We start from the raw sequence: 12,448 nt of genomic DNA on the forward strand, positions 1-12,448 counted from the left end.
GGTGTCGGTAGATCTTACTCTTTATGCATTTAAGCATCTCTCTAAGCAAAAACGACAAGACTGCGTGTCAGCGAGAGGGTGTGTGCTAATGGCTATCTAAATGCTGCTGATGTTACGTTGTGTAGTTTAGGGGCCCTCAGGTCCCCTCAGACCAATACAGAGAGGGAAAGAGTGAAGGAGGAAATGTGACTTCTGCAAATCGCTTTGACAAGGACACCCATGCCTTCAGCAGCGTCCTCTTTCGCCTCATCGAACACACACACACACACACACACGTACTGCGACATCCACACCTCAGCAGAATCATGAGGTGATTGTTGCGCTGCGAACAGCTGACTTAATAGAGGACATTTATGTTAGTGTTGGGCACTGAAGCTAACTGACTAACCGTTAGGGGAATATAGGCATCCTAATTTAAATCTAAATATCTAGAATAATTAAGAAGTTAAAGCAAACTTATTAAAATGAAAATTGCGTACTGATTGATCCGTAGTCAAAGTAAAAGACAAACATGTAAGTCTTGAGTCAAACAAATCTATTGCTTTGAGAAGGTTTTGCAAACAGTCTTACACAGAGATAATTTACATCCCATACCCCAACCGTAAGCCCCCTCTCTGGCACAGCTTACCTCAAAGTCGTTGGCCTTGTTGTAGTGCATGTTGAGGGCTCTGAAAAGTTCTGCGTCTCTGCTCACTGTCAGCTCCTCAGTAGCGGTCACCCCTTCATTGATGGCTTGCCGTGCGAACTTCTCCATCTGAATGTAGTAGAACTCCCTGAAGTTGCTGAACCATTTTATCAGCTGGGAGGTGATGCACCGGTTGAACTGTAGAAGAACATCATAAATACATACACTTAAAACTGAGTTTTACTTAAGTAATGCATGTACCAATTAGGTTTTGCAGGCTGTGTTACGTGCAGCTGTTGACAACTTGATAGATTTGTGCTTGAAGACTTTCCCACAGAGGAAAAACTTCTCAATTCCCACTAAAAACATACAACTTCATACAGCTAATACATGTCTGTGACCTGGTATTGTTGACTGTGAGATTATTGAGGATATCTTAAAACCAGTGAGTGATGAGAGACGCTCAATGTTTCATCTTAAATTGATGGATATTACATAACTGGATTTTTTTTTTCAGGATTATTAAAAAACATCTCTTAGGAATAAATTTTAATGTCAGAGTAAGCCTGCTGAATGTTTGCTGCTGTATCATGTATCATGTCACAACCTGATGTTTGCTTTGGGGTTTATTTGCATGACAGCATGTCATCCGATTTGCCTTGAACTGGGCCTCTGTATGACTGTTTATGGCACAGCATCCATAAAGGAATTTGCTTTTTGTTTTGCAGCATGGATTTTACATGCAAATCATGTTCTTGTTTCCTTATGGGAGAACAAAAATCAACTCTGCTCTGCGACAAAATAATATGAAATATTGTTGCACACAGACATGTTTTATACATTTTAATGTAAAACAGAATAATGCTGAATGAAAGGCAAATACCCATTACCCAGCGGTAAAAGTAAATTGTGTTAATTGCTGTAGATTGATTTATAAGTGTTTATTTCTGGCAAAAAAATCTAAACATTTTCTTGTGCTTCTTGGTTTGCACATAATGCACGTGGGTTAATACATTTAGAGTACAATGAACCACAGAAATCAATCCCACAGTTTAACTAATGCACACATGGTAAAAAAAAATACAAACAAATCCATTTATCTACCTCATTACCCACTAAACACAGTCTCCACCTCGATGGTCTAATTGGAAAAGGGAAAAGGAAAAGAGGGGGGAGAAGAACCCTCTTAATCAAACAAGTGTCCAATCAAGGTGTCCTAAATATTTTAAAAGGCCTTATCTTTTTTCTAAATACTATATTTTAAAAATAAGAACTTCTTTTGAAATTTGAAGATTTCAACACTCAACTCCAGAAATGCTGTTATATTTTGTAATGTGCGAAAAACAAATGGAAGTTCTTGCTTGAAAGTGAGTATTTGGTATGATCTTAATTCCTTAACACAGCCTGAAACGTCTTAGTCAAGTTTTCTTTTATTTTTTTTAAGTAGTCTTCAGGAATAGTTCCCCAAGCTTTTCAAAGGAGACTTCAAAGCTCTGTGGATGTTGGCTGCCTTTTGTTCTGTTCTATCAAGATGATCCTACTCTGCTTTAATAATGTTGAGGTCTAGGTTCATCTCTCCATCAGACCTGTTCCCACTGATTTTTAGTCCAGCTCTTGAGCCATGTGTCATACCACAGCCCCCTAATGCCCCCATCCTTCCATGGAGACCATTTTAATGTGTCACTTCTACATTTGTCCCTTTGCCCTCCACATGTCCAGTTTCCTAACACCCTGCATACTTTTCTTTTCACCTGTGTCCAACATTTGACAATCAAAATTTAAAGTATTTAACCACCTTGTTTATGCTGTATAAACTATCAGATGTTGTGGAGTGTATTCTGTGTTTTGGGAACTTACACCAACGCAGACTGAGCTTAGTATTTAAAGGCATTTATTGCTGGAGGTTTTGAATAAATGATTTGAAGTACATCCAGTACACTATCTGTGTGTGAGACATCTAGATGGCCTTTTGGTTTTTCAGCTCTCTTTGAGAAGACACAAAACATTAAAAAAATAAACAGTCATTGCCGGCCCAGTGAAAGTGTATGCGTGTGTTTGTGTGTGTGCTCGGCGAAGGGGAAAAACGGCTTTGACACGGAGATTAAGCTCTGTATTGTTACAAGACATTGTCTCACAGGAATGAGGGATGAGGGAGAGAGATGGGGGAAGAAAGGCAGACTGGGCAATGCAGAGAGAGGTAGCAAGGGAAGAGGAATGCACGGAGGGAGAGATGAGTGGAGGGAAACAGATATTTTTTCAGGAGCAGTCAGAGGGGGTGACATAATGGAGCATAAGTGGGGGGTGGGAGGGTTGCATGCGAGTCTGCTGGGGTTGGTTTTACAAAGAGGAGAGGCAGGAGGGGAAAGTGTGCTGGAGGGGGGTTGACCCACAAAAGAGTTGCATGAAAGGGACATGATAACTCAGCATTTAACAAACACAAGAAAGATGTCAGCTGCACATCAATAAAACAAACAGCAACTGTTACTGACATGCAAACACCACATGTGCTAATTTCACATGCAGCAATTAGCAGAGTTTATATGTAGTAAGCTAGATTTCAATTAGGCCCGACCTGTACATGAGTTGTTGCGAAGTTGTTTTAATACGTAAAAGTGTTAATGAAAAGTATAACTCTCACATTTAAAATCAGTGTGCATCTGGCTGTTGTGTTCCTATTAATGCAATGTGGGACTGCTTCAGTGGGGCTGCGGATGAAACTCTTTCTGTTTCCATTTAAGACAGAAGTTAGCTAGATTTAAATTATTTTCTTGACCACAAAGAAAGACTTCAGTGGGATTTTTCCCAAACAGTGTGCAACTTTCACCAGGTGGTTAAACCACTACATAGCAAAGCTCAACTGCACTCCTAGCTTCTTTACTTTTTTCCCCTTAGATGGGACTTGGTGGGCAGAAATACACGAAAGAACAAAACCAAACTGAAAGGCTTCACAGTGCAATGTTGTTCTTGTAATCTGCGCCATTATTTATTGGGTCCAATCAGCTAATCCCACTCACATTGTGCAGGTATTATCTGCTAGAACGAGGTAGAGTACTCTGCAAAAAGTCTTAAATCACTCCTCTCTTTTTTTATATTTTGCTTCCAAGAAGCCATATTGTAATCTTTTAATGTGGTCTTGAGTAGTAGTTCTCCAGTATTTCTGAGCATTGGCTGTATTTTGTTTGCTAAGCCATTTAACCGACCAATTAATCATCAAAAAAGCACCAAAATCAAGGAAAGAACAAGTGTTGTTGACACATAATACACATCTTGCAATTTTTAAAGTTTAGTTTTGTTTCATCACTAGCAACCTGTTATAAAGACATAATCTGTTTCCTTTTGTTTACGTGCGTCTAGAAAATAGACATAAAAGCCAAACATAAAATCATATTTTGGCACCAACAAGGCAATTTATTAGTTAAAACCTTGATATATCAGCAGGGTGTTCAGGAGAAAACCAGACAAGTGGAGAACCAAACAAAGAAGTGGCACTCCAAAAGAAATAGTAATAATAATAAATAAATAAATAAAACTCAGCAGCAGATGAACAGCATCTGAAAATGATAACAAATAAGAAAAATATCCCAAAAAAGGACTGACAAGAGACCTGAGAGGTTTCATAAATGGTCGGTATGAAAGAGAAGCTGCCAAGAAGCCATTCCTAAGAAGGGGAAACAGTGGGAAAAGGCTGAGAACTGGACTAAAAATAAGGGGCAACAGGTCTTATGGAGTGAGGAATCCCCCCAGAGCCTGGACCTCAACATTATTGAAGCAGTGTGGGATCATCTTAACAGAGTACAGAACAAAACCATCCAACATCCAAAACAAAGCTTTGGAAAGTCCATGAGGAAGCCTGGAGAAATATTGCTGAAGACTATTTAAAGAATTTACTGAAAGGTAATAAGACAACAATACAAGTTCAATTTTATTATCTATTTTAAAACAACAAAATGAAAACAATTCAGGAGGGACATCTAATAGTCTCACAAAGCTCATCACAATCAGCACAAAACAAAAAGGAAATAAAAGGAAAAAATAACAAAAGACAAAAAGATAATGGAAATGGTAACAAGGCAAAATGCTGAGTTCAAGGAATGCCATTTTCTGTTTATAATGAAAAGGGGGAAAGAGTGTCAGAGGGTGTCAGGGTGGCCTGATTCCCCTCTCCTCTTGATGGTGGGTGTTGTCAGCACCCCTAGGCCACATCGGGACGACAAACACTCACATCCTTTAAGAATCTGCCCACTTCAACTAAAATCGTCACAGCTCTGCACATTTTTTAAAGGACGACTTGAAAGTGCAAAATCAACAGAAATCTAGGAATTGTGTTACAGTATCTGAAAGTGTTTCTGTGGATCCTGGAGGAATAGCTGCTGTAACTTTTACATAAAGCTTTAAGCTGGGCACACACAAAGATTAATGGGCTGTTTTTATCCCATTTTTTCCCTTTTATGACCCTGGACGGTAAAGGCCTGAGTTTTTTAAGATAATCCTATATGGTTATCTTGTGGTCGGAGGTGTTAAGAACAAATTTGTCCCCACAATCGGCTGTGAAATGGGTCGTAGCTAGCGCAAGTATTAAACTTGTTCAATATTTACAGCTTCACGGGTGTGGGGAAAGCCGATGACTCCAGCTAACTGACTGGGGAATAAGGAAGGATATAAAGTCCGGGTTCATACTGTCTCCAGGCTTTTTTCCAAAGTATTTTCTTTTTTTAAGTTAGTACTTTTTTGTTAACATCTCAAGACCACCATCATTCCCTCATCTTGTATGTCCTCTTCCACGCTGGATGCTGTGTTTTCCGGTTGTTGCCATGGTTCTTCTTTGTTTTTCTTGGATCACATTTGATCACGTGAGATTTCTGGCTCGTAGGACTAGATTCTAGATGGTCTGCGGGACAGAATCGTTATGTGTCTGGTGTTCTGTGCAGAGATTATCGGAGCATACAACTAACAGTACAATAAAAAATATTTAATGTCTGGTTTTTTAACTTTATGTGTGGGGTCTTAAACAGAAAAAAAATCTCTTCAGACTTAGAAAATCTGTATGTGTGTACCCAAATTTAGGTGATTTCTACTTAATTTGACTAACGCCACTAGTAATGTGCAGTATCTCCAGCTAATATGGGAACTTGTGTACTATTACAAGGAGAAACCTTATCCATCTTTAATGTTTTTGTACTTGATATCTTCCATTAATGTGATAGCTAACTTTAAGTCCATTTACATGAACGTCCGGCTTTAATCATGAAAGCTTATTGATCATCCAAAGCCCTAAGAGATTTTAACACTTAAACCTGGTGATGCCTTAACTCTAGATAAATCAATATCGACAAGCTGTAACGTGTTCATATCCTAACAACGCCAAATTGGCCTTGTAACTCATTGTGTAGCTAATTGACAAGACGAGTGTGCAGCGGGTTGGACACTAATTGATTCCTACTGAGAAGGCTGTGTAGAGATGCCATTTCAGCCTCTCAAGGCAGAAATCCCTTGCAGCTTCACGCTCAGTGTGTGCATGTGTATCAGTGAGCGAGAGCAAAAACCGTCAGCTGGCAGAAAACTTGCGAGCGAGAGTGTGTGTGAGTTAGAAGGAGCTCCCCGAGCCAGCGAGCATCTAATTAATCCTCCTCCAGTCTTAACGAGGTCTTAATTACTCTCACTGACTCTCTCAAGGCGAGACATCAGCAACCTCAGCGTCTCGTGCTAGCATGTATGATTGTCTGGTCAGAAGGCAAGAGGTTTCACCACGCAATTAAGACTCCTTGTGTACATGTGTTTGTGTGTGCTTGCTCATCTGTGCCTAAAACAGTTGTCAGCTCAACCCACTTCCCACACCGAGCAAGGAGGCCATTGTGTGTAAGAGGCTCATCTTTAAGAACCAGTTTCCCATAGACAAAGTCCATTCAAGTCCAATTAGGGGAAACCATTCAAGGGCCTAATTCCCTTACAGTGAATCTCCCTGATCCTGCTAACACATGCTACTTATTGTTCCCATGGAAGGAGGGGTGGGTGAGGGGGAGGGGGTAAGAGTAATAGAGAGGGTGAGAGAAAGAAAAAGAGAGAGACACTGACCCGGATTTTGGAAATATGGTAATGATGAGGGTAATGAATGCAGTGGGACAATGAAACAGGACACACATATAGACAGACAGCAACAGGGTGCTCTACATCTCTAGTCTTACACACACACAAACACACACACGCGTGCGCGTTAGAAAAGCCTTGAAAAGAACAGCTTCATTCATCACAAATAGGATTATACATGATTCATTTTTTTTATTAAGCACAGTAATATCTGCAGAGTTCCTCCCACTCATAAATATGCCAGATTAAATAGGATTATGACTCAATTAAAACTAAAATTTACTATAAACCGTTATTTGCATAAAACATGAATTACAATGAAGCTTTATTTTCTTAAAAGATGAAGCTGTGGATATTCTTAATGAAGTGCTCCTGCTAACTATCATCTGTAGTGTTGTCTAGAAAACACTGAGTCATCACACTGCCTGGCACATGCTTTTATGAGAATAAACGTACAAATTGGAGTTTGTTTTAAATCGATCCAGCATGCTGTGAAATTGCTGTTTATAATACAATTTACCTATATTCAAAAATGTGTGATCCATCACTATTTGAGTAATAATATATTGACCATTCCAATACATTTTACAAATTGAACAGTGAATCTTACACAGCGGTGTTTCGTGTTGCATAAACAGAGAGAAAAGTATAAATTATGGCTCGTCAAGCTGCTCAAAGATTGAAATCTTAAACCTTTAGAATGTTAAAGAACTGTCAAATAAATTAAGATAAGCTAAAGTAATCAAATCTTTTATCAAAATGTTTTTTTTAATTTTATAGTGTGACATTTTAACAGTACATTGCTTCAGCCATTTAACCTCAGACCATAAATTCCAGTAGAAAGATGCTTTCAGTCCAGTAAATCACACTGTTTGTGGTTCTGGCTGCAGTTACGGAACGAGGCTGCAACACCTTCCATCTGCTGAGCTAAGTAGCCAGCCAAAGCACTGCAAACATCTCCTAATCTAAATCCGTGTTTGTCGAGATTGAAGAGATTAATTGAATATCTGTTTGGGGATAAACCCACCGATTGGAGACTAGATTAATTTTTAAAGCTAATATCAATCTCCAAAACATAAACTCACAAACTGAGCCTGAGCATTTACTCATTAATTCTTATTTATTTGCCAAACTAACCCTCAAAGCCAGGAAATGATATTAATGACACAAATATTCACCATATTACTAAGATAATTTAAATTATGACTTGAGCTGATTATAAAATATCATCATTATCAGAACATAAGTTTTAAACTGTTTAGTGTTTCCTTCTGTCCATGTTTAAAGTTTACAAGATCCCTTACAAGTGAGTTTGAAGATGTACGTTACCGGTAGTGGTTTATTAAGTGAATATAGAGTATTTATAGCAATGTTAAAGCTCTGAAATTGGCTTTTGATAACTTTAATTTACACATTTTAAAGGAATAAAAGATGAATGAGTAATCTGTGCTAGCCTTTTTTTAAATGATTTATTTTTGAATATGCAGCATAATGCTGATTTTTTGAGATATCATCTGAAGGGGCTTTATGTGAGAGGACACATCAGAGCTGATCCTGATTATTCTAATGAATCAAACTAAATATTTCTAGTTGTAAGAACACATGGAACCAGATTTTGGTGTGTGAAAATGGCTTATTCTGTAATTAATTAGACGATAAATTGCCATCCTCTACGGTTTAGTGTATCTCTGATTTGTGACCTGATGTAACACATGTAGAATAGGGATGGAGAGATTCACCGATTTGAATCAGTGGTCTGAGACAGACAGTTTTAATTACCAATAAAAAAAGTATATATTTTTTATTAATTATTTAGAGTTTTTTAGAAATAAAACAAGCCTCAGTCTCTACCATATTAAACTGCATCTTCTTTTTAAGCTAGATTAATGGGTTTGCTTTATAAAAAAAAAACAAAGTATCAAATACATCCTTCACAGAGAGAGGACAAAGTAATTGTGTTGTTATTTAGAAACCAGATGTAGGCTTGTAAATTTGTTTTGTGTTAAATCATTTGAAAATGCAGTCAAAACATTAATGAATCGCATCACATTGTGCCGATACGATGCGATGAATCGTATCGCATCGTATCGACAAGAGGCTTCACTGTGTTGTTTTTTTTATTGTTTTTTTTTTATTTTAGTTAGTTTTCCAGAAAAACACCCATGTTTTAAAAGCCTTTTTCTAAGAAACCAAAGGTCATAATAGGTCAATCAGTGACGATGTAGGGAGCACCTGTGATTTTCCTTTAGAAAGAATTATAGTATTGTATAGTTTAGTATAAAAAAGTGGCACAATTCATCATTTTGTTGTTTAATTTTCACATTAGCTTTTTCTTTTAAATCACTTAATGGACACTTAGTTAATGACATATCAGACTCTCTCTCTCTCTCTCTGGCAGCAGGTAGGCTTAGCAACCTTGTGTTTGCCTAGCAACCTGGTGTCCCGGCGACCCTTGTTACCATGGCAGCCAATGAGGATGTGGCACTGCCACGAGGAAGTGGTCGCTACACATATAAGCCAAAGGGCAGCTGGTGTCTGCGCGTGTGTGTATGTGGCTGCTCATTTGAATATAGCGTCCTGAATCTGTCGAGGAGCCGTATGCTCCTTTGCAAAACCCGTAGCAGCCTGCAAACACAAAACAATCTGTCTTTGTTTTAAAGCTGTTATTCTGTTGTCATCCCTTTCATTTGTTTGCCCCCTCCTCCCTTGCATCGCTTCTGATTTTATCCAAACATACACTCACATTCACACAAACTGTCATCTTTTTTGTTTTAAACTTTTTCTTGACATTTAGTTCTTATTTTCCCTTTTTTTCTTTTTTAGATTATTCTTCTTCGTACTTTTCGTAAATTTTCTGTCTGTGTTTAAAGAAAATAAAGTTCATGTTACTGAGAGTGACAGTGAATGCATCAATGTATATGCATGTGTTCTGGGTGAAAGAAGTACAAAGGTTTAGGTCATGGAGAGTGTGTGTCTGTGTTGGGGGAGAAGGTCTTACCGCATGTGATGTGAGAGGGAAAGTGGGCGTTATCCACCGCCTCACACACTCACCCACCCCTTCCAACCCCAGGCCGATTAAGGCCAGAAACTCTAATTATGCTAAAAAGACGTGACAGACTGGAGCACCCATCTGTGCTGTAGGGTCTCATCACACACACACACACACACAACCTCTCACATATACAGAATAATAAAGTAATATCTTACAATGAAAAGCATAAAAGTTTCAGATAAGCACGACACTACCTGGCAGTGAATGTTGGCGATAATGATAAGCAATAAAAACCCAGCTGTAACCAAATGTTTCCCACAAAAGTGCATACCTGTTTGTTCATCTGCCCCATCTGCTGATGAAAATATACTGATGTGGTTTAGAGAACCGATACTAAAGATGCCTTTGCTTTATGTTCATGTTTGTCCTCACTATGACTGCAATACCTTTTAAATTGCTGGACCTCTCAAGACAGGGTATGAGTCACTTTTTCCTGCTCCTGTGTTCTTCTCCTGTGTACATGCTTGTCAGAGATTTTGTGTTTATGAGCAAGAATTATCAAAATGCAAACCTGACCTTTTCTATGTCTAGTTTTGAGTAACTTCCTGTACATTAAATCATTCTCAGCCAGATTTGCCTCTTAATGTGCTCTGGTGTCATTAAACCTCAAGCTGTATCTTTTATTATTTAAAAAATAAAAGGCTTTCAAAAAAGGATTAACTGGCAGGAGGATAAAAGTGAAAGGAGTCTTACCTTTACATCAGAGAAGTACATTTTGAGCATGTTAGAGGAAGGGTACCGCGTGTAGAAGAACATCAGCTTGGCTTTCTTCAGATGGTTTGGAGACAAGCCCTCCTGAATCTGAGTAATAACATGTAAGGAGCCAACAGGCTATTAAGTTAACAAAACCTTTAGAGTGACACAGGGAGGGGAAGCTCTCCAAGTCAGCCCACATTATCAGCCTCATTTTAACATTGAGAAAAATGCTCTTGCTTCACCACTTCAACAAACACAGTTATTACGTGCAGTATAATAGCAGTGCCTGTAGCTATCGTTTGACATATGAGTTCTACATTTAGATCTCATCGTTCAGAAATGTGGTGCTGACATCTCAGACGGATCAGTTTACAATCCGCATGCACCCTTTTGTTGGAAAGTGAAGTGAGTCGGCACTCGCTTCAGTTTAACCACAGCTTCTGGTGTTATGCACTGCACTAGTTGGTTAAATCAGACGTTTAGGTTTATCGCAAGCACGGAGCTGTCCTGTACGACTCCAGTGATGAAATGACCAGAGACCTTAATGCAGCTAGAGAAAATTGCCAGATGAATATTGGGAACCATGTCTTGTTGAGGGCGTGGCACTTTTTACCCAAAGCAAAAACAAATACAAGCACCTGCTGGCTTTTGATCAAATCCCACAATCCCTCCTGCTCCGTAGTGCCCGTCCCACTGTCTCAACAACGAAAATGATAATTGTGGAGGCCTCGAATGCAGGGGTGCCAAAAGTGTGTGTGTCCAGCAGTGTGTGTGTGTGTCAACAGCTGTGCCCCACCACGCTGCCATTTCCCCACCACATTAACAGCCCTATAATCTATCAGAGAAGATGAGGCAATCAATGAAGCCCCCTGCAAGGTCAATTAGCACACAGAGTAACACACACACACGCATACAAGTAAACCCCAGGGGCCGTGTACGGCTGGAAAGAGGGAAAGAGTAGCATCAGCAATTGGGTGTGAAGAAAAAGAAAGAAGGGGCAGCTTGAAGGCATTGGGTGGAGGAGAAATCTAAAATGTTTCTTTAGCTTTTCTTTTCCTCATAACAGCTTTTTCTTTACATTTGGATGAATTATTTGGACACAAATACAGTCAAAAGTGTTTTCAGTTTGCTCTTATCTTTAAATTTCAAATATATGAGTTTAAACAGTACCCACCTTTAACATTTTTCTAATTATTTTTACTGTTGTCCAAAATTTAAACGTGTTCACAGCACATAAAACTAATTAAACAAAATGTACAAAAAAAGAGTGTCATCCATCATTCATTTAGCAGTAGATACATCGAGTCACCAAACAATAACACGATCACTTAGTTAACATTAATACCAACCTGTCACTACCTGTGTTTGTGTGTGTGTGTGTGTGTATCAGATAAAACACTGTGTTCAGGTTTTGCAGCCTGTCTTGTTTTCTGTGAACAAACACATACAAAACCACACAAACATGACTCACAGTAAACACGTGTGAATTAATATCATTATGAATAAAAAGCAAATGATGCGTTTGTTTTCGTGTAAAAGTACCTCAAGTGAGTCAGTGAATAAACAATGCAACTGGTGACGTTCTGTTCTTAGTCTTCCATTGCTCTTCCTTCTCCTTCCCTTCTTCCTATTGGCTCATGTTCTTCCTAATGCATATCTGTCAAAGCGTCTGTGAGTGTGTGCTGCAGGGCTCACTGTATCAGCTGTAACTTGACCTTGTAACCAGGTGTGTATGTATGTGTGAGTCTGAAAGGGAGTGGTAGACTGAGAGGAAAAGACGGGGGTTGGAGGAATAAATTCATAAATGGAGGACATCTGCTCAGCTCAATACAAAGGATTAAAGATACACAGACCTGAGTGTATGTGTGAAAGAGAGCAAAATATTTCAGGTGAACAATGAGTGGAAAAACAACTTAAACTTAAAGGTTTCCTTGAAGCCTTACAGCCACTCAACAACATCTCAGCTAAGTGTATGTTTTAAACTAGAGATT

General features: G+C 38.8%; 1 protein-coding gene across 2 annotated transcripts in view; it reads right to left on the minus strand.

Annotated features, from left to right (window-relative positions):
- Positions 1-12,448, minus strand: part of prox1a (prospero homeobox 1a) — a 39,483-nt gene that overhangs the window by 14,604 nt on the left and 12,431 nt on the right. For both annotated transcript variants that reach the window (XM_041978624.1, XM_041978623.1), the window contains exons 5-6: positions 10,455-10,562; positions 629-823 (exon numbers count right to left, since the gene is read on the minus strand). In XM_041978624.1, the coding sequence (XP_041834558.1) occupies positions 629-823; positions 10,455-10,562 (303 nt within the window). The remainder of the gene's footprint in view (positions 1-628; positions 824-10,454; positions 10,563-12,448) is intronic.

Source organism: Melanotaenia boesemani, chromosome 24 (genome assembly GCF_017639745.1).
Source record: "Melanotaenia boesemani isolate fMelBoe1 chromosome 24, fMelBoe1.pri, whole genome shotgun sequence".
Classification (NCBI taxonomy): Eukaryota; Metazoa; Chordata; class Actinopteri; order Atheriniformes; family Melanotaeniidae; genus Melanotaenia; species Melanotaenia boesemani.